The sequence below is a fragment of the Hetaerina americana genome, unplaced genomic scaffold, assembly GCF_022747635.1.
Source record: "Hetaerina americana unplaced genomic scaffold, ioHetAmer1.1.p SCAF_12, whole genome shotgun sequence".
In the NCBI taxonomy this organism is placed as follows: Eukaryota; Metazoa; Arthropoda; class Insecta; order Odonata; family Calopterygidae; genus Hetaerina; species Hetaerina americana.
In genome coordinates, this window is record NW_027286292.1 from 7,512,151 (window position 1) to 7,535,924 (window position 23,774).

General features: G+C 39.3%; 1 protein-coding gene across 1 annotated transcript in view; it reads right to left on the reverse strand.

The window, feature by feature from the left end:
• Nucleotides 1–10,267: 10,267 nt before the first annotated feature.
• The window catches only part of LOC139685671 (microtubule-associated serine/threonine-protein kinase 3-like), a 363,801-nt gene continuing 350,294 nt past the window's right edge, over nt 10,268–23,774 (reverse strand). The window contains exons 16-24 of the mRNA XM_071582641.1: nt 23,271–23,376; nt 22,829–22,950; nt 22,514–22,741; nt 21,528–22,062; nt 20,977–21,152; nt 18,152–18,366; nt 17,261–17,602; nt 14,374–14,439; nt 10,268–12,106 (exon numbers count right to left, since the gene is read on the reverse strand). Coding sequence (XP_071438742.1) covers nt 10,517–12,106; nt 14,374–14,439; nt 17,261–17,602; nt 18,152–18,366; nt 20,977–21,152; nt 21,528–22,062; nt 22,514–22,741; nt 22,829–22,950; nt 23,271–23,376 — 3,380 coding nt within the window. The 3' untranslated portion in view covers nt 10,268–10,516. The remainder of the gene's footprint in view (nt 12,107–14,373; nt 14,440–17,260; nt 17,603–18,151; nt 18,367–20,976; nt 21,153–21,527; nt 22,063–22,513; nt 22,742–22,828; nt 22,951–23,270; nt 23,377–23,774) is intronic.

Below are 23,774 nucleotides of genomic sequence, written 5' to 3' on the forward strand. Positions count from 1 at the left end.
CTCAGGAGAAAATATTAAAATCATTGCTTTGTTCATGTAGTAGTAGTATTTAGGGGAGGCGACCGACAGCTCAGGTCATTTGCGCCATAGGGGAGGAGAAGGACATATGGACAGGAGAGGATGAAGGGTGGAGAGAAACCCGGCGTCGGCATTAGCCTACTCTTTACGAAAGGCGCCAAGGGGTCCGCAGCTTAACGTCCCATCCGACGGACAGCGCACTCACTCAAAGTGCCCTCCACAAAGCACCTCAAGTAGGGATCGAGATACCTATGGAAAATATTCAACACCGCCGGGATTTGAACCCGGGCCCTCTGGGTGGCAAGCCAGTACGTTAGCCCCCGCACCATCTCGATCCCCGCTTTATTTATTCATTCATATAATTTGTATAACACCTAAAAAGTTCTTTTCGTTTAGATTGTGATTTAAATTCGCTCCGGTGCAGTATTTACCATATTTAGGCAGATTCCCGTAAATACCACAACCATCAAGTGTACGCGTACAATCCGTAATTAATTGTTACCATGAACCCGATTTTATATTTCAAACGACTTTTAAAAATCATCTGGGAGAGGTGGGCAACAGAGTAGCTTTTTTTATTTTTATCTCTCAGTGACATTATTCCTTGTGTGACATCACGCGTATGTCTCTAAAATAGAATTGATTACCCAATCGGTAATCATTTGCCATCTCTCCTATTATCTTCCTGATGACTCTATGCACCGCTAAAACTGCACCTCTAATTCCTGCACCGCTAAATCTGCACCCCTATAGTCCTCACACGAGGCTTCCATTATTTGCAATAAGATTTAAACGAACAAATCGAACAGTTTTCTCCAGCTAAAGTCGAGTTAGAAGGACGCAAAAATTCATCTACCCATCTTATTAAAATATGAATTTAAGGTAATTAATGACTTTAAAATATCTTTCAGCGTGGTACAGAGAAATTACCTTACTCGTAATATCCCGCGGTTAAAAGAAGTTTCCCAGGTTACATTTAGGATTTGTTGAAAAATTTTAACTCTACAAAACACAATTGCACATAGTAAAAGGGATTATCAGATCTTTTGTGTTTTGCCATGGACGAACGTAATTATTTCCTTCAAATTATTTGAATGGAAAATGACGCATTAGGCTGCGTTACTTAATTTGATTGCTACCGCGAGGGAGTTGTACAGTTGGTACTTTTATTACCATGACAATGGTAATAAAAGTGTTAACTCAACTCAACCCCTGGCTGCACTTTTGTTCTACGTCATTCTTTGTTCGTCGCAGATAATTCATACTCGGTCTTTCTTGCGGTATGCTTGCTTCAATTTTCTTTTCTATTCAGGAACATCATCATTAACTAATCTCTCGTACTTTAAGGCGTGTCCAGTCCATTTCGTTCTTCTTTGCCTTAGGGTTCTTCAAATTGTCCTCGATCTACTCTGCCCAACTCTTCCAACGGATTTCTCATCGTCTCACTAAAACGTGCATTCACTACGAAGGCAATAAATTGTTTTTTTGTAACGGTGACGGGTCAATTTTCTTTGGCTTCCTGCATAAGGAAATAAGGCACGAACGTGCGCTTCCATCGCAGACACTTTCCTCCCACCTCCTCATGCCTTACTGACCTCCTCGGTCCCTTTCTCATGGCTCTAGTAGTCCTCAGGCAGGTTTCAGTGGAATTCCAAATGACCTGATCTATCCAAGTTGATAAAATAGCGTTGGCCTGTCCTCATGACGAAGTATGGAGCAATGAGTATTTCAGCGAATGAATGAGTAAGAAGGCCAAACTATTTGCTTCCCCATTCCATCATTCCATCGGCGGAAATCACGCAAATACATGTACATTATGTTAAGAAAAAACTGACTTTGCGACATATGTGTCAAAACTTAAACATGATACACTTTTAACACACATATTCGCCTTTTTTCAGAAACATTTGAGGGGCTCGAAAAATCAATTTACCCATTTCAATGATTTTACCGGATTATAATTTGTGACAGACGAATACTAAAAATTTTTAAGAAAACCCAGGAATACATGAAGACCACACATTTTTTCCAAAAACTTTCAGGTCGACACCGATTTTCATTTGGTAATAATTGAGATGAAATCACGTCGCAAATTGTCCGTTTGAGCAGGAGAAATGAGTCTTCTTGAGCGCCCCCTCCGGAGCCTTAATGGCCTGCAAGGGCATGGGACGTTGTGGCGGCAGGGGAAGAGGGGAAATTTGACGCTGAACCTCAGCTGGGCAGTCAAGTGTTATCATTATAGCAATCCTCCAGGAGTGAGACAGAAGCCATGAGCAGAAGATGGGAAAGGGTCCCCCCCACAGCTCAACCCCCCTCCCTGAGAGTAGAGCGAGTATGTGAATCCCTTCCGATAAATGCGCGTAGTTGCCATTCGTACGTTGGCCAGATTTTTTTTTCGCTTGTGAAATTTCGGATCAAACTTTTCGTTCTGCCGACAAAAACAATGGATAGACATTATCTATAATACGTAGATTAGAATTCCCGGGTTAGATGATAGAGGGGCTTCCTGATTAGGTTTATTGGTTTCCCAAATCTCCTTTGTCCTTAATTAAGACAGCCATATCCCTTGGCCAATTACGAACGCAAGATTCTGATACATCCCTGATTTTATATTTACTCTGTGACTCTGATTTATTTTATTGTTCTCATCCCGTAAAATCTCGATATATTTTGCAGACATTTGTTTTAGGAAATGAACGACAATAATCGTGAAGCGAATTCCACAAATTGTCTATGGAGACACTGTGAAATACGTTCAAAAAATATAGGGTGCCGGTGGGAGGGCTGGAGAGAGAGAGAGAGAGATGAATACTAACCAGCCTGATGACCTTGAACGGCGCACAAGCAAACATGCGCGCTCCACTGATTAAAGATCCCGGGCGGCCCTTGTGTCGGGGGACTCGACCTATCAACACCGGGTACTTGAGAAGGGCAGCAAGATAAATGGGAGGAAGTTGATCTCGATTACGGCTTTCATCTTCTTCTTCCGGAGCCATATTAGGGGAAAAGTATCTGTATGGTAAATGAGGTTAAGACATCTGTTTCTAAAAGTCTTGGCTTTCTTCGTTAAGAGCATGATAAAGTTTACCGACTTCGTGGTTGTTATTTGATGAAAATCTCGTGACTCCCACGAAATCGAGAAAAAATTCCGAAAATCTTCCTCTTATATAATATAAAGTCGTTCCGAATGTAGCGTATATTTCATATTTTTTCCCCGTTCAAAATCAAATTCATGGATATTTTGATGCTGAGGAGGAGCTTTGTACCTGTCATTTTTTAAGAACTGAGGATAGGTGTAATGCTGATGACACGTGGAAATACTTTCCTTGACATTTCGCTCAGCACTCGGAAGACTCATTCCCAGTAAGTATACAAGTTAACACCCACCGGGGATACGGCTGGTGCGATGGCTAGCGTACTGGCTACCCACCTAGAGGGCCAGGGTTCGAATTCTGAAGACGGTAGAATTTTTCAATGGTATCACGACCCCTACATGAGGTGCTTTGTGGATGGCACTTGGAGTTAGTACGTTGTCGGATGCGTTTAACGTTAAGCTGCGGATCCGCTGGCGCCTTTCGATAATAGAAAGCTAATAACGATTACGATAAAGAAACAGGTGTTCGTAATTTTTGCATATCATTAATCTTGATCAGCAGAATAAGGGGTCAAATGGTTACCTATACATTTGTGTGGACAGAAAGCAAAATTCATCATTCCCCTCTCTCCCCAATGTCCTCACAAGGGAGGGTTAGGAATTGAGAAAAGGATTAAAAGAGAATGGGGAGGTGGGGAGTAGTTTCAAGGAGATGAAGAGAGATAGGGAATAAGAGGTGGGAATAAAGGATAGGGAATAAATGTTTCAGATATTGAGAGGGAACTTGGGAGAGGGGCATGAAGGAAAAAGTGGGAGAGGTACAGGAAGAGCGAAAACGAGGGTGAGCGGCGAATACATTTCTCCCTTAACTTTCAACCTTACCTCGGCCCTGCCCTCCCACTTTCCTCTGATAGCTTCCCTTCTTCCCAACCTATCCCTCTTTCCCTTTGGGACTCTGTCCCTCTTCTTTTCTGTCACTCCCTCCCTCATCACCTCTTACCATCTCAAAAACCCTATCTCACAAGCCATCGCTCCCGCTCTGTCGCCTTGCCCAATTTATTCCATGCTGTCTCCATCCCCGCCTCCATATATTGTTCCTTCCCATTTCTCTACCACCTTAATTGCCCAAAACCAATTCTCACTGCTCCCCTCTGCAGAAACTCGTTCTTCGCCATGGCCCCTCGCCCTCCTATTCCCAGATTTCAATTCGCCCTTTAACCCCACTCCCCCGTCTTCCCTCCCCCCATACAGTGTTCGCACTTTCTTCTTATCCTCGTTTGAATCACGCCCTCCATTCCCCCTCTCTTTCCCCCTTCTCTTTGCCCCTTCTCTTTCCCCCTACTCTTCCACTCTTTCTTCGTAAGCGGAGAGGGAAAGATAAGACGGAAGGAGTCGGAGGCGGCGAAGAAAGACGACGGAAAAAGGGGGGAGGGGTATGGGATAAGAGGAGGTAAAAGAAGGGAAGGGAGATGGGAGAGGTTGGGAGAGGTTGGGAGAGAGTGTTGGAGGTCCAGGTATACATATGTGTCCATACGGATGATGCACCGCTTTCAAAACCTTTTTCCAGTGGGGGAGGCGAGGGAGGGAGGATATATATGGGAGGTGGGAGAGAGCGGTATGAGGGGTATGGGAGGGAGAGGATGTGGAAGTAGGGGCATATGGAGGGAGAAATGGGGTCATCATCAGTATTTCAATCCTAAGATTGGTTTACTGCAGCCCTCCATTCTTCCCTATTTAATGTTAATTTCCTCGCCTTCTGATAGGTTCCCTGTTTTAAGTCCTTCTTGTACTTATCTCTTGGCCTTTCTCGCGGGATCTTTCCTTCATTTTTTCCTTCTATTATGTTTCCTAACTAATCCATTGTGCCTCAAGGTATATCCAATCCATCTAGTTCTTCTCTGCCATAGAGCTCTCCATATGGTTCTTTCCTATCCTGCTCTTCTACCAACTACTTCTCCTGTGCTTCATCGTTCATCACTTAGGCTGTCCATTTAATCTTCAGCATCCTCCTCCAGCACCATGTTTCAAATGCTTCTATTCTTCGTTGGTCCTCTTTTCCAATATTCCATGTCTCCGATCCGTAGAGTGCCATGCTCTACAGGAACGTTTTTACTAACTGCTTCCTTGTTTGCAATCTCATGTTCTTTGAACATAGTAGTTGCCTTCCCTTCTTTGCTTGGGCTATTCTTCGCTTGATGACGGTCGAGCTTCTTCCTTCCCAAGTTACTGCTGCCCAAGAGCTTTTCTGACACCTCTTGCTGGAAACTCTCCAAGCCAAAAGGATCCCACTTGCTCTAGTTTCACTCCTCGAATTGTGATACCTGTATTCAGCTTCTCTCTTCCACACACAAGGAGTTTCGTTTTCTTCTTGTAGATGCTCATATTATATTCCCCCAGTACTTGGTCCATAGTATTCAGGTTTGCTTGCAGGTCCTCCCGCATCTCTACTACCACTGTGAATTCGTCTGAAAACCGCAGCATGTTAATTCACCTTGACTCCTTTGATGCCCAATTCTTGTTTCCTTAATTGTCTCTTCTAGATATACGTTGAATAGTGCTGGCGAGAGGTTGCATCCTTGTCGAACTCCTTTGTTTATTTTGGCTTCTATTTTCTTTCCGTTTTTCATCTGCATGGTTGTTACCTGATTCTTTTCAAGGTGATGGATTATTCTTCTGTGGTTGTAGTCCATTCCAAGCGCTTCTAGTATCTTGAACATTTTGTTCCATTCGACATTGTCGAAGGCATTCTCCAAGTCCACGAACGCCACATATAATGGCTTGTTTACATGAATCAATTTTTCGGCCAGTACCCTCAAGCTGAGTATTGCCTTTCCTGCTCCTCGGTTTTTCCAGAATCCGAACTGGTTTTACGAGAGTCTTTCTTCTACCTTTTCTTCTCTTCGTCGGCTCCGAGTAAGTATTTTCGATGCGTGAGAAGTCAGGTTCATGGTCAGTGTTCCTCGCATTTATCTGCTCTAGGTTTCTTCGGTATTACAATCATTATTCTCTTCTCGAAGTCCTCAGGTAGTCTTCCACTATCGTAGATACCTTTCATTATTTCAAAAAGGGTATCCTTTACATTGGCTCCGAGTGCTTTGATAATTTCTCCGTTTCTTTAATCAACTTCCGGTAAAGACTCAAATGGTTTGCGGATAGGAGGGTGTGTGAAGGGCATGGGGAGGCGAGGAAAAAGAGAGGGAGGGTTGGAAAATAGTGGCCGAAGGTGAGGGAGATATCGGCAGAGGTCAGAAGGGAAAGGCGAGATTCAGAAGGGAAGTAGGGTGGGTGCAGGGAGCGGAACAGGGGGAGGAAAATGGGAAGATGGGAACGTGGAAGTTCAAAATGAATGCTATTTTACGTAAGCATAGTACGCTCACTTACAAACTACAGTATTAGCAAAAGAAATGTTTTAGCTCCCTTATTACCTTCTCTCCCCCAATGAAGCTAAACGAACTTCATTCTATGTTGCTAAGTTTTTCAGGTAGAACAATTTAAAAAATAAATGAAGATATTTTATAAGAATCCGCTCTTAATCCAGTGCTTTTGGTGGAAATAATATCCTCGTTGAAAGTTTGTACGAGATGTAAATATATTTCACGCAAGAAATATTTTTTCAGCTGATGGGAGAACTAGGAATGGGAACCTCTCTATCTTTCACCAGGAAAAATCTTAACGACTTAGGCGAAAATATTTTTAACTCCGATACTGTTTAATGAAAAATGTATTTTTTTGGATTATATATGCTTAAGCTATTTTACGCTGTCAACTGGTGGCTATCACCGATTAAAAAATCTCCTTCAATTCCGAAATAACAACATAAAAACAATCAGTTCAGCATTGCCAAAGAGCAAAGGGGTAAACCTACAAAAAATTTGGAATCTAATGATCACAGTCAAAAGTATTTCAGAGAATTGAATACGTGTCTTATCTGAGAATTCAATGGCCTTTCACTACTGACTAAATACACGAACAATGATCCGTCTCCCTGAAAGTGTCTACAAGAGAGAACATAAAAAAAGAGAATTCTACGTGAAATGATAGGAGTAACTCCCTCATTGATAGGCTCTTCTACAAAAACTACGATGAAAACCATTTGAGGAGCCTCACTGCCACATGCTTGACTCACTGCCCCATGCTCTGATAAAAATATCAAAATCATAGAACACGACGAGGAGTGGGAACGGATGCATTCTTATTACATTTAGTAAGGCGTGTAATGGATTCCTCACATTTAACAAATGTTTTGTCCATAACACTACATTATGAATCAAAAGGTCGCAGACTTGATTACAAGCGGAAGAATAAAACGAAGAAGAATTTTTTCATCATTTTACTCGTTTGGCGCTAACATTCCGTGCCTACAACACCAAAAATCCTCACCAAACGGCAGATACCATCCCTACTCACACTACACCCCATCTACAATCCTCTCAAAAATCACTCTACAACTGCGCTAATCCACGCCGATTTTAATTGCCCGATTCTATCGTGGTAAAAGAAAAGCAGGTGACTCCGTAAGTTGAACGCTCCGTTGTGGGGTCACTGAATTGGGAAAGCAAATGATGCGCGAGCCCAGAAAACTTTATTTGTGGCATTGGTAAAAGATTCCGAATCTTGTTTTTTATTGAAACGGAATAAGTAAGGTTAAGTAATACACTGTGACTAAATAAAATGGTGGAAATTCACACAACTCCACAAAGCCACTTTATTTGAACCCGTATTCCGGTCATTAGTTCTTCAACGTATTAGAGATTACGGCTTTCTTGTAATTATAATAAATAACAGTAGGAAATGGCCACGATTACGCCGAAGAGATTTGAGCAAAGGACTTTGGAAGTGAAGGAAAACCGACTGTATTTTACCAGAGATGCCAGGATTTGAGCTGTTTGATCATGTCCACAAATGAAACGATTATTATTATTAGGTAATCTACCGGTTAAGGTAGGTTTTTGGATGGACACAGCTACTAAATAAATATTTTGTGACTCATAATAAAACAAAAAATCCAGCATCCTACTCTACATCAGGTCCCTCTTCATCTCCGAGTACTTTCTTCCTCCCTTCATCCCGTCCAACATCCCTATCCTGTTCCTTCCCTTTCCTTGTTTGCCTAACATCATCCCCTCTATCACAGTCTTCAACATCCCACTGCCGGTCAATACCCCCTTCATCCACTTTTCCTGCCTCCATTGGATTTCTCCCAACAAACCCCTCTCTTCGCCCACCATACCAAGAACTTCCTCATTTGTTTTACTCTCGGTCTATTTCACCTTCTCCATTCTTCTCCACACCACGTTTCCGCACCGTACAGAACTATGCTCCCTATCAAAGTTTTTACGAGTCTTTTCTTAATATCCTTACTCAACGTCCCTCTCATCAACTCCCTCCTCCTTGTGAAAGCCTCTCTGCCTAGCGCAATTCTTCTCCTTACGTCCCTACTACTTTGACCGTGTTGGTCCAAAACACTACCGAGATACGTAAACTGTTCTACCTGCTCTAGTTTTTACCCTCCTATTTTAATGTTTAGCTTAGCCTTTTTCTTCCTAGAAAATCGCATAACCTTTGTTTTATTAATATTAATTCTCATCCCATACCTGTCGCACTGAATTTCTAATTCATTTAGCAATGCTTGCGACCCCTTGGCTGACCGACAAACTAAAGCTTGGTCATCAGCAAACCTAACTGATTTTACGAATTCCCCGCCCACTTTCATTCCTACCTCCAGTTATTCCCATGCCTCTTTAATCATTTCCTCTACATACAGGTTGAACAGCAACGGTGATAATGGGCAACCCTGCCTTACACCTCTTCCTAACACTGCCCATCCGGACTCTCCATTCCCAACTCGCACCTGAGCAGTCTGAGACATGTACAGGTTGCGGATTAGCCTCCTTTCCCTCCAATCTATTCCTATTTTCTGCAATACACTAATTTGTTTTTCCCAATTCACTCTATCAAACGCTTTTTCGAAATCTACGAAACAGGCAAATACCTCCTGGTTGTATTCTATATTCCTCTCGATTAGCGATCTCATTACTGCGATGGCATCACGCGTACGTACCTCTCCCCTTCTTAAATCCAAACTGATCATCCCCTAAGTAATCATTTGCCCTACTCTCTATCCTTTTGTTTATGATCCTTAGAACAACTTTAGCTGCGTGGGATAACAAACTTATTGTCCTATAGTCGTCGCATGATGTAGCCTTTACCTTTTTCGGAATAGGAACTAATTCCGGCCATATTCCTTCCTCATAGATACTACGAATCAGAAATAAAACGATACCCATTCTAAAATCATCCGTGTTACCAGGAAACCTATTGAATTGCGAGCAATGGTCCAAATATAAAGGCATTTATTGGTCAAGTATATGGTTACATATGTAACTTAATAGCCGAATAATTAATGTATCAACGATTTACAATAATTTTCTACATTTATTTAAATTCTGAGGTGTTTTAATTCTCACCAAAGTTTGAAAGAAAAAGAGCTGGGCAACATTGAGATCCAGAGGATACCACAATATGCCAATTTTGTATGCACACTGCCTCTCAATGTATGCACACTGCCCATTACTGGGTCAAATGTTGTATGAACCAAGTAACATCAACACATGACTTCAAATTGGCTTGTCACCCATCCCTCTGACAGGCATCCCCATCTCATTCATTCCAGAGGTGGTGGTGGCTTATGGGCCAATTAAGGAACGTTCAGATAGAGAACACAAAAAGGTACATGACAGAAATGCAAAATGTACTTGAATGTGTGACTCTATGGCAATGGAAGTTTCACGGCAATGAAAGATCATAACTAAATTCTTAAATGCATCCTTCACATCCTAATTGCATTTTAAAAGGCTTCAAAGGAAGTGTTCAACAGAAATGTCTTCTAAGAATAATGTTCCTAGTATTTTATAATGACAAAAAAATTATACATTCAGATGTGGTCCATATTATAAAATTGTTTCGACTTGCTTTCTTTTTTCACTCTATGTATAAACATGAAGTCCTTGCAAAATTTTTGAAGGGGAAAATAATTGTGAATGATCCACCCAATAGGCTATCACGTTGCTATGCATATTATGACATTGGATATTTATTTTAAATAGTATTCTTGTAATTGTAAGATATTATTGAAGGAATAAATGAGAGGCAAGATAAATTTTATGAATTTGCTATTACAGCAATTTTTATTCAGTATCACGACAAAATCTTACTTTTAGGGAATGACAAAAGATCTCTAGTACAGTGAAGACATATGTACATTTGTACAACAATGTGTAGTCAATGTATGACAACAAAAATTTACCTTACACTTATGAGAAATACCAGCAACTGGCTGGAATACATGACAACTTTGAAATGGGAAATGCAGCACAATTAACACTTTCATTACTATTTCAAAATCTAATCCTTACTCGACACCGTTCTATAAAGATCTCTCTTTTCTTGTGCTGTCCATTTCGTATTATTATCCTTCCTTAGGTCTTTACTCTCCACCATTTCTTTCTCACTTTCACTTCCTCTCTGTCTGTTTCCTTTGGCATCATTGTTCACCTTGACTCCTTTTGGACTCTCACTTCTATTCCTCCTGCGTGCCTTGAGTTCTGGTTTAGTAGCCAAACTAAACTTGTTCTCACAGACCACTTTATCATCACTTTTACTTTTCTCTGAGGAGGATTTGCCCTCACCCCTTGATTTCTTCTTTGTTGAATCAGAATGCTTGGCTTGCATACTTTTCTTGTTTTCCTCTTCATAGTATCTCAATTCCCTTTGGTGGGAGTCTCTTACAGGCGATGAATCCTCCTTAAGGCCAGTAGGAGAATCTTTCTCTTCAGCAATTCGAGGCAGTGGCTGAGAAGAACGGTCTGAGGAAACCATCAATCCTACATTGACAGATGCATGTGGAAGAGATGGTCTAAACTCTCCTTTCACATACTCCAGTTGTGGAGAGTGCAAAGGCCTCTCCTGACCAGATGAGTTGCCACTTCCATTTGATATATCACTCGACTTAATGTGACATACACGGGAAAAATGATCTACTGATGCACGCGCTTCCTCCCGAGTATCATCCAAAGATTCCTTTGAATTACCACAGCACCTTGTTTTATCTGAGGGCCAATCCCTTGGATTAGTCCTGAAGGAAGTTGGGTGCTCAGGAGGCTTGGTGGTCACTGCACGATCAGATCCTTCAATTGCAGACATCTCCATGGTTATCTTTGTCATTGTTGTTAATGGTTGGGACTGTGAGGTGACTGTAACTTTGGGTGCACTAGATACCACAACTTTTGGGGCTGGGTTGCAAAGAGGTGATATGGAAGCTGAAGTTGACTTTCCCTTGCATTCTGCACTCCTTGGGTGAAGACGGTCAGGTGAAAGAGCCCTTCTGAGTAATGGTGAGCCTGGCTCAGCACTTTTTGGTCTCCCAAATGATTTCTTACCCCCAGCAGGTGTGAGAGATGTGCCAGGGCTGTATGACTGAGTGGTGTTGGAACTCCCAGGCTGGTGACCAGCTGGGAAGGCAAGAGGACTTGGCGACCTGGTGGGTGAGGAGGGGAGAGGTGAAGGGGAAGGTGTACGAGCCAATGGGGATAGTGGGATGTGGCCAACAGATTTCCTTCGACTGGGGGAATGTATGCTCTTTGCCGCAGTGTGGAGCTTGTGCTTCAATCCATGGAGAGTGGAGGGCCTCTGGTAATGAGGACCAGCAGTGCTGGAGACTACGGAGGTGCTTCCAACTGAGCCAGAAGACATGGATATCACTGCACCAGCAGGACTGTTTGGGATGGATGAGCTTGGAGAGCTGGACTGAGATGAATTCCCAGTGGAATGGGGGGACTCTGATGGTGAGAAAAGCCTTCCAGTTGGTGGGGAACGGGGTGACTTGGTTCTTGTAGGAGATCCAGGCAGACTATCTTGGGAAGGGAAGTTCCTTGGAAAAGCCTGAAAGCTGCGACTTGGCGTGACCATCGATGGTGATGGGACTCCAGCTGCAATCTATGATGTTCACAAAAATAAGGAATTAAATTAGTTAAATTTAAGCCTTCCACCAATCACAAATATAATAAGCTTTATGAGTTGCTACGAATGAAAATAATGCTGGTGTCACCAAGAGTCTCATTCGTTAGTATTTTGAACCCCTTGGTGTAACAAGAACGCAATTCTTAAATGCACACCTGCATATTTCTTTCCATATCCAAATGCCGATGCCTAACACACAGTGTACTATGAAAATAAACAGCTTCACTCCCCTCCCCATTTTGAGGTAATTGAATTTTGCTTTTAAGTCCTCTGAAATATTCTTTTTTCTGGCAATGCACAAGGGCCAAATATGATCCAAATGTGAAAAAAAAGGGAAACAATAATCTTATTTTGTAATTTTCATGACATTTATTACGTACCTTTAATGGCAGCTTTATTGATAAGGTGATAAAGTTTGCCCCTCGTTTCAATCCATACTTGGAATATGTGCACTTGATGAAACAGTACTATTATCATTCACTAAATATTTTCTCCTTAATCTAGAGATATTTGAACGTATTTAGACCAAATCATTACTTATCTAGACTTTAGTGTTCAATTTTATTTCCTTCAATTCAGTTTCTATCCTTTAATTAAGCATACCTGCACCTAAGCTCATGGATATCATATTCTCAGTCCATAATATTCCTCCATTACCAAATTTATTTCAGTAATCGACATACCTGTATTCAAATCTGTTGTAATCAATGTATGGTTAATTTAATATGATTACAGCAATATAAATTCTCTGATCCACGATAAGTATTTATCGACAAAAGCATTTAGGCAAATTACTTATGCATATTCATAATAAAATTACTATATAGTATTAAAAAAAATTTGCTGAAGCCAATATATTCATCGTCTTCTTGGGTACCAATTGAATGGTCTTGTTTCCAAAATTTTAATATTCCGTGGAGCTCCCCGAAACACATTACACTTTCCTCAGGTAAGGTTTTTAGGTATGATTTGACTGCACATTCACTCTTAAGAGAAAAGGGGAGAGGGCAGGAAGAAAGGGATCCTCACAGTTGCCCATCGTAGACTGTTTCAGACCCACATACCCAAATAGATGCACAAATGTTCTGACTGCAGATACATTTGCTCCTTAAGTAATGAATAAATTTAATCACCCAAGCAACTTTTGCAATTGGATTAATTAGAGCACAGCATTTTTTAGAAATTAATGTGAAGCAGTGCAACTCTCATTTAAAGACAAATTTTCCCAAGCAGGCTCACAAAATTAATTCATTGGGAACTGTGTTAGACTATAGACTGGAGGGCCTGGGTTTGATTCCTAAGCATGCCTCCCCAACTACACACAAGCTGTGAGAATTTTTGGGTACAAGATCTTCCTAGGAAACCTAGTTGCACAGGGGAAGGAACTCTCCTACTGTCCAGTGTGAATGTGTGAATTTCACGCACCCTTAGTCTTAGTTTAAGATGCAGTTACAGTCACACCATAAAAGTCACGCTCTCACTATAACAGTAGTATAATTATGAACATTTTTCATGTGCACAATTATGACAAATTGAATATCATTGACTGAATTAAAGCTTTATTAAATTCTCAGTTAAATCTATTTGTCTCCAAAAATAAGGCACTGAATATGCGTCCATATAAATGATCCAAATAATTTCTCACACTCGGCTATTAAACTGTCTTAATTTCCCATAGCCTATTAAAAATTTAGATTCTGATGCTTATATACATGGATTAGAACTATTGAAAACGAATGAATGTGAGTTCCAGGATAATTTTGCATTCTTAGACCTTCAAGCAATTTTGGTCATTCGTCATTCTTTGCGCATTTACAATGTCCAATCATCTAAGCTAGCTGCTACCTCTGCATTGCCAGAATTCTCAGTTTAAATACAATTATAGTAATTCCTGTAGCAAAATAAGCTCCATCAGCTTTGCACTTTCATAATAAAATGTATTACCCCTATCTGATCTTTCTATGTAGTTATATGTAGTTATCTAGACCAGATAAAAATATTTATACTTCTATCAACGCCCTGAAAAAAAATCACCAGAGACAATACTAGCATCTCAAAAAGCATACAGCATTTACAGCATACTTAATTTACGTATGTCCCTAAATATCTCATCAAAACTGTCAACCAACAGGCATTAAAATTCTTTCAGGATCGTATTTAATATTTGAAATGTATTCCGAATTATATCTTAGATGCACAAGATTGTTCGCAAAATCCAACATATAAACACATAATATTCATACCAGAAATTGAGGCTTAGAGTCAGTTGATTGGACCGGTGCAGATAAGGGGCATGATAATTTTAGGGGCTGTAAAGAGAAAATAAAAAAATAAAAATATTAACAAAAAAGCAATATACATAAATAAAAAATAACTTAAGAAATGATTAATTTGGGTTCAGAAAAAAATAATAAAGTACACAACAAGCATGAATGAGCAGATTTGATAATTTGAAAGTAATCTGGAAATACAAACATAAAAATGGAAGTTTATGATCATGAACTACACTACATCACATGAAATAATGAACTACACTACATCATATGAAGCAGAAAAAGATGGATAGCAGAACAGTTGAATAATTTTTCCACAAATAATGCTCAGAGACTTCCTTTCTTATTATTTAAAATAAGAGGCGATATGAATTAAGAAATTACAGTGATTTTCTGTCAAATATAGAAAAATGCTGTCCCTATACACATCCCATAATAAAAGACATGAATGAATGAAAAATATATGACTCAAAAGCAACATTGATTGTGTGATCCTTCTGACCTAAAATTACAAAATCTTGTTTCAGCTAAAATTCTGCAAGATGACCATATGTGCTGTACCAATCCCAATTTTGAAAGATTTTGAAGATGAATAGGGAATACTTAAGAGCAGAGAAGGATTTTTAAATCGGTTCTGCTGCACCATGAAAATTATATTTGTAAAAGAAATGGTGTGGAGTGGTATGCCAAAAAGTAGTTGTGGCAATGTTATAATTTGGTTTATCAAGTGTTATTAAAATAAAGCAAATATGAGTTATCTTTAATTACATTACTGAAGCAGTATACCATTTATTTAGAATAATGACAAGCAAACAGAACTTGATAGAGCTGAGGTGTGCAGTGGCAGGTGGGTAGGGTATGGCAAAAGTCAATTGATCATTTGTGAATTTAATTTACATTTTCAAAGTATTATTTGAAAGCCTTTGCTCTATAATGATAAAAAATATCATGTTCCACATACTTGTTTGACACTTCATCATATGAATGGAGGAATATATATTTTTGAAATCATGATAGCTCACTCCAAGAACTTCTACCTAAAAAAATTAAAAAAACAATATTGCCCCAAAAGGGCCTAGTTTTGAGAGCAGTGCAGCAATTTAGCTCATAAAGATACAGCAAAATACCAGGATTTTGAAGGTCATGTCCAATGAAATTTTTAATAACTCATCTGAAACTTTTCATACAAACAAGAGAAAAGAAGAGAAGGAAACTCTTTGAATTCCAGTAATAAAAGGAATAAATTCCAGTTTTCATAGGTCATCAGCCAGTCTTCAAACGGAAGGACTTCCAACATTGTGGCTTTCATAATAGCTTAAAAGGCTATTATATTAGATGTAAATGATAGTGGACAGGAAAGTACTCATGGAGGTCAGACACAGGTTTTCCTATAACTGGGTGGGCAACATTTTTGTAAAGGCAAAAAATTACTTCTTACTTTACAAATGGAATCTCTTGGGTTCTGGCTAACACAGGTATTAGTTATGCAATTAAGTCATCATTTTAGAACTGAGAGTGGCTAGGATTTAGTTCAACTATTTGAAGTAATCACTGGAAAGCATAGAATTACTCAAGGAGAAAATTATATTTTGAAGGTATAAAACGATACTAAAGAGAAGAAACATGAAGGTAATGCCATACAGGGTGGGGCAAAATGGACTGCCTAGTTTCAAATAATCATTGAAGAGCGCTAAGGTAAATTAGCGGGATGGGAGCAGTAGCATTAGCTGAGGATAATAACGCCAGTTTTAGTATTTACCATGCAGTGGTCTGGTGAGCATCGAGGTTTTATTGCAGAAATGTTCTTTAAGAACAACAATAGTGTGGTGGCAACACAGAGGCCACGTGTTCTAGCGATGAAGTGCATTTTCACCTCTCCAGCTCAGTAAATAAGCAAAATTTTCATTACTGGTTAACTGACAACCCTCGTGAACATCACCCAAGACCTCTTCATAGCCCCAAAGTGACCGTTTGGTGCAATGTATCCTCCATAGGCATTATTCCGCCTTTATTTTTTGAATCTCGAGGTTCAACTATTACTGTGAACCCTGTGTGCTATTGTGAAATGCTGGAGAACTTTTTAATCCCCAAAATGGAAAAGTATGGTGACACAGAAGCCTTTTGGTTTCAACAGAATGGTGCAATGGCTCATACCAGCTATTGATCACACCAAATCCTGCAAGAACAATTTCCCGGCCGCCTAATATCCTCATAAGGGGATGTTCCATGGCCCTTTTGCTCCCCGGATTTGAGCCCTTATGATTTTTCTCTTTGGGGATATCTCAGAGCTGAGGTTTACAAAGTTTGACCATGGACTTTAAAAGCTCTTAAGGAGGCAATTGCAGATGCCATTGTTGGAATAATGCAAGATGTGCTGAGAAGAGTTTGAGAACTTTATTGAACGACTCAACATCTGCATCGCTCACCATGGTCGTCATCCAGATGAAATAATTTTCAAAACCTAATGAAAAAAAGGGCATTAGATGCTATTTTCAGAAATAAAAACCTTTTTTAATTATCTTGGTTGGCTCTTTTACAATTCACCAATCAAATTAGGGAGTCCATGCTGCTCCACCCCTGCAATCATAGTGATCGAGTCTTTCACAATAAAAATTCCATTTTTTGAGAGCAATTTTATGCAGTAAGTTAAATGGAAAGAAAATATTGGTCCATAGAATAAATTTTTACCCCTGTAAAATCTGTGACAGATAAAAATGAATTCATAAATATCACTGCTTAGCACCTAATAACCAATTTGATGAGCAACAAAACCACCTCAATTAAAAATTATGGTCCAAAACATATGGGTTGATCTCTATTAAATGCTAGATTAGGTTTCCCAGGAAAAGTAACTTACCTGTTGCATTTCCACACTAGCACGTTTGCTACTGATGCGACGAAACAATGATGATGTTTTACGACGCTTATCTGCATGGTCTCTTTTGGGTCTGTGCCTGGGTCGATGAGTTAAGCTCCTCCTGGCCATTTTACTCTGCCATGGCTCACGCTTTCTACCTCCTGTTTTAATGGTTGTATTCTCCAGAGGAGTTGACCTCAAGGTCACATGATCCCCTCCCGAGAGTAGTAGCTGTAGAACTTGTGTATGGAATAGTCCCTGCACTGCTTCCCCATTAATATGGGTAATTAAATCACCTGGTCGTAATCCAGCCTCAAAAGCTGGACTTCCATCATCTACAGCCTGAATGAAAAGAAAGATTTTTCACAGACAGAACAAAATATTTCCAAAAATAATGTTTGAATTAATGTAAAACACCAATGGCATTTGTGAGAACATCAATAGTAAAATTAAGTACAATTAGATAATAATGGAAAGAATGGATTGAAACATACATGGTATCAAATGCATGCTTAAGTTCAAGACAGAAAAAGATATTTTTTTGCATTCTTACACAGTATACAGTCTGCTGACTTTTTTCAGTGTTACATTACATACTCCAAGCATAGAAGTTAATCTTTAATAACTCAAGGGATAAAAGTGAAATGTGGGGTTCCACAATTTCAATAACTGACCACCTTTCATGTAAGCTTAAAATTTTCCATTGACTATCCATAACCTTAACCTTGCAGACCCTCTTTCAATTTAAACACCATAGTACTGAATCTCAAGATTAAGGAGGAAATTATTGGTCCAACCGAATGCTAAATTTATAAATTATCACTATCAGAAATTAACACTAAAACACTAAAATCTAACTTAATTATGACAACTTATTTCCAGTTAACTTACCATTACTAAATGGTGCATGGTATAAAAGTCAGTGTCCCCAAAATAAACCCTGATGGTGTGCACTGTGAACCCAAACCCTCTTGGTCCCCTTCTGATTATAATAGGAGGTTTGAGACTTATAACTAATGGTGACAGCTCACGGCATGGAGAAGTATCTCTTGAACTGGCAGTACTAGAGCCACCAGGAGACTGAATTGGCTGTGGAGGTGACTCATCTGGAATTTGAAAACAAAGTAAATGAAATTTCACTCAAAACACTGGTAAGAGTGAGCTATATTGTTTAACACATAAAAATGGCTGAGGCACTGAAGAAAGATCTGGTGATTTTCCAGTATATGCTGCCCATGAGCTATTGTCGATGGACTATTTGGGTTCCTAGCTGGATTAAGCTCTACATTTCTGCATGGATGTCCATTGCCTTCTGGGCTGCATGTCATGACAATGGAATTTGGCTAGATTATATGCAGTTGAGCTGGATTCAGCTGAGCTGAGTTTAGGTGATTGGTTTGCTTTTTCCCACATTTATCTCTTGCCTTGGATCCTCCTCAGGATGGGTTTCCATGAGCAACTGAAATGCTGATTCATAGTTTTCTCCCGGTGCTGGATAGCAATAGTTTCTTTGTTATCAATAGTTTCTCTCCCAGAAACGCACCCTATGGCTCAGATTTTCGGTCACATCCCAGAGAATGGTGAGTGACCATCAAAATGTCAGCAAAAATGGAGAGCTTGACCTGACTGAGAACCGAACAGAATTCATAGACTGAGGCACTGTTTCAATATAGGTTTCTCATATTACAATTAATTTTCAAACCTGCTGCCAAGGGTGATCAGAAACTAACCAGAGGGAAGTAAATTCTGCACCTCAAGGGATCAAGAGGCAGGTGGCGGTTGGGGGTGGCAGAGGAAATGGAAGCTCCCTACAAAGGGCAGATTATTTTTCTGCCCAGCTGATTCAACATGGTGATGTGATTCTGTTTTGGGGCTGGCCTTTCTCAAATAGAGATGTATTGAAAACAAGAAATTATTACAAAATAAACTGATCCAAACCTGACCAGGTATGAATATCCTATCACAATATCAACCATTCAGAGCTGTTTAATGATGCTGCACTGATATCCATTCAAAATACAGAATTATTAGTATGAAGGTTCAAATATCCACTGCCATTAGGTATTACCCGAATTCAATAGAGGATGCCTTCCTAGATAACTCAACATATTTCGGTATTGAGGATACGGGGTGATGACTGCAGTTGTAGTTGTGCCTTGTGCCATAGACTTTTTCAGGCGCAAAAATATGCCTTATGGACCCGCAACATTGTATATAAACCTGGAGTCAAAGACTGAATCTGTGCTACAGTCCCTTCCATTTAGCTATTAAAATGGCTAAAATGGCTTTTGGACAACTGCACGTACGGTCATCCCTGTGTCAGGACCCTGCATCCTTCATACCACAATATAACATATGGTATTCTTCCATTTAAGGTATGGCTTGAATGGACACCTACTGAAAAACAATATCACATTTTAAGGCTAGAGAAAGAAACTTCACACTTCCACATAAAGATTTATTACTTCACACAACCATGGTTTCGATGCGCAGCACTTGACTCTTGACATTCAGCACCTTCATAAACCATTCTTTAATTCCACATAATTCCTCCCTTCATTCTATCTAATGTATCTCTGCTATTCCCATTCCTTCCTTCTTTATTTAACATTCTCCCTTCTATCATAGTCTTCAGCATTTCATCACCTATCAAAATGCTCTGCAAACATCTTTCTTGCAGTCTTTCAATTTCTTCCAACCTCACTCTCTCCTCCCACACTTCACTTCCCCTGAGGTTCTACTTTCTGTTAGATTTTTTTCTGACCATTTAACTGTTTCCATCATCCTCTCTACCCACATCTCAAAATTATCCAATTAACATTTCTATCACCTCGATTCATAGACCAAGCCAATCAACACCACACTCTAAAACAAAGTTTGCACAAATCTTTTACTAACCTCCACACTTTAAATCCCTGACACCAATTCCATCCTTCTTGAGGAAGCTTCTTTTCTTAAAACAATTATTCTCTCATTCCTACTGTGGCCATCTTGGTACAAGACACTTCCGATATATGTAAACTGTTTCACCAGCTCTAGTTTTTGCACCCCCTTTCCTCTTTCCTGAAAACCTCATAACCTTTCCTAACATTTATTCTAGTACCATACCTATTGTGCTGATTTTCTATGCATTTAGCAATGACTGTAACCCCTTGGCTGACTGGGAAATTAATGCTTGATCATTCGCAAACCTGACTGATTTCATGAATTCACCACTGACTTAGTATTATGGGCAGTGATATGTAGTGACTGCTTTCAGTTGTAATATAGGACAGGATAAATGATGAGAATTTTTGGTACTTGACTCAAAATGGCATTGTATCATACGTGGATAACATTTCACAAAAGCACATTGCCTCTATTACCAAATGATGCTATAGCCATTCAATAAAAATTGGAGCAATGATAAATCAGATAATACCACTGGAATTCTTCAGAAGTGAATACAAGAATACATTTGTATATCCTGCAGGTATTAAATCTCTTGGACTGCATGCAATGTGTATGCACTTTTGGTGACAGCCTCCATTGATGAATGCTTTACACTCAAGAGTGGAGGCATCTTTTAACCTCCGGTGGTATTTCTGAACACAACCTACATGAAGCACTGCACATTACTTTCCTTCAAAATTCAGCCACCCCTAGCTCTGGGTAATATCAAACAATAGCTCAAGAGTGACTATGACTCTGTGAAGGAATAGAGAACATATAGTTACCAGCTGGTATCATTAGGGATAATCCTGACGCTGAAGCACTTTTGATTACAGCTCTGGATCGGCTCTTTACACAGGGTGAGACAGGTGGGGCAGGATTGGCTCTCCAGGACACGTCCGAGGATGCTTTCCCACTTTCATCCACAGGAGATAGTTCTCTTAATACATCACTTGATAAGCTAGGATAGAGAAAAAATAAAAATTATTATTCAAAATGAGAGAATAAACTAAGAATTTTTTCAGCAGCATGAAATTTATTTCCAATCATAATTATCACATCATGCACTCAAAAATTTACAATAGATTTGGTAAATTAAGTCTAAATAATAAATGTTATTCAAAAAGGCAAAGAAAGTACACCTAGAGAGAAATTATCTCTTTTAGAAAAATACCGATAATATACTGCGGAAGTAAAAATTAATTTATATACAATTATTGAGCGGCACATTTACAGGGTAAAAGACATCAAAATTAGGATTGATAAGATAAACCTATTGTATTAAACTTTCACCCTATGGCCAGGAAACTTGAATCAAGAATACTCTAAAACCAACCTGTTTCCTCGATCTTCATCAACTGAGATTGAGAAGCGAGGTAAAGCCTCACGACTGTGAAGACGCCGCCGTCTCTGAACCTGTGGTGAAATATCCTCGCTTTCAGTCTGTGATGAATCTGGAGTGCTTTGAACGTGAGCAGTACCTGATGAACTATCTTTCTTGTCTCCTGATACTGACGTATCAGATGCTCCTGAGGTTGAAGCAGGAGAAAATCCTATGGTTTTCTTTCGCAAATGCTCCCCACTCTCTTTCACCTCTCCCTTCCTTTCCACATCTGGAGTCTCCATGTTACTGCATGCATTGGAAGGAGGAGACTCAGAATGATCTGACTGCCCTGAATCACCCCTTGAAACTGATGATGACTGCTTCTGAACACTCATATCTCCTTCTGATGTCGACTCTTCTGATGGCCCCGTTTTTGTTTGCACCTTTCGATAGCGGGGCAAACATGATGAAAATGCTGCAAAGTGAGGTGAGTCTTCTGTGTCGTCTGTATCCTCACTGATGTCATGGTTATACCGGTCAATGCGTGCTGTTAGGAAAAAGTGAAAGTATACACTAAATTACAGCCAGGTCGTGGAAGAAGCATAAATCTAACAATGAAGCATTCCACCAGAATAAAATACCCTTTACTTTAAATTCAAAGAGTAAACTGTCAATATAACCCATTTACTGCATATGAATAATACTGCAATCAATTCACAATGTAACATTCATAGTATAGTTCACAGTGTTGGAGTGCCTGAAGAGCATCTTTACTCCTAAAAATTCTCACTAATGCATGACAGAAATGTCCAGAGAGTATATTTTGAAACTAGCATCAAAACAGTAAAACCGCAAAAGCCATCTTGGCTTAAGTAAATCACAAACTTGAAAAAAATAAGAATAGCAGCATGTACATGTTCCTTGAATTTGATTTCACTGCTTTGTAATTTTTCCATATCTAGCAAAATTTGTTACATAAAATAATAAAATGTATTTACTGTCAAAGTAGCTAGTATCCTCTTCATCATCCAACTGAGGAACAAACTCAGCCTTTTGTCGAAGGAGTGAATTCCAGTCCACCCCAATAAAATAAGGATGCTCCTTTACTTCATGTGACCCCCCAGTTCCCAATCTATCTCTAGGATTTTGCTGTAACAAAGCATTTATAACATCTTTGGCCTCAGGTTGAAGAGGCCAATCATCTTCATCAGGCCACTCAATGTCATCTAAAATAAAAACAATATTGTTAGTAGCGAATTCCATACAGGAAAAAACAAGGCTACTAGCAAGCTATACTGTAAAACAATACTTGCCATTTACTGTATGGGCAAATAACTCCTCTGGAGTTTCTCCAAAAAATGGGACACAGCCAATTAGAAATTCGTAAAGAATTATTCCCATTGACCACCAATCCACAGGCTTTCCATATCCTTGCCTACAAATTGAAGTATTACCAGAGACATTAGTTTAAAATAAATATTTCAAAAGTAAATATTGAGTAAAATAAAAATTTGAGAGGGACAATTGTCATTTACTTGAGCACACAATATGCCAAATCATTGTTCGCGTTGGAAATTGATGTATGTAAGTCATGGTATTGAAACACCACACTCTGACATGGATATATAAAGTGATAAACTTTCATTTGGTTTTAAGAAATTTTTTTTACTCAATTCAACTTCATGTTAGTGATAAGATTTAGTGTCAGAGATGATGCATTTCAGTATTCATAGCCTTGTCTTGAAAATTACTTACCTTAATATCACTTCTGGTGCAATGTATTCTGGTGTACCAAAAACCTGCTTGTCAGAGAACTGCCTAGTTTCTCTGTCAATATATCCTTCATATAAATTGGTAGCCACTGAAATTTCCACAAGCATGAGTTAAAACAAAATAAATTTTTCAGCCAGAATATGTAATGGCATACATTTAGAGAGATCACAATAGAAGAAGCTGCACCAACCACAATAATAATGTGGTAGTCAGACATAAACCCAAGATAGCATGTATAAGAGGTGTATAACGCCAATGCCCATTGCTTTTACCAGAACTCAGACAATATCATTGAATACCCTTGGGCAGCCCAAACTTAAGAAACTGCATTCTTAGTATGTTTAAGCATAGCCCTCATATATGACTTCCATTAAACAATCTTAAATTAGCTACCTTATTTTCCCCAATATAATTAAAGAGTAGAGTCAATTACGATAAACTAAAAAAATTGTATGACTGTACGTGTAATTCCATAAGGCAAAGACT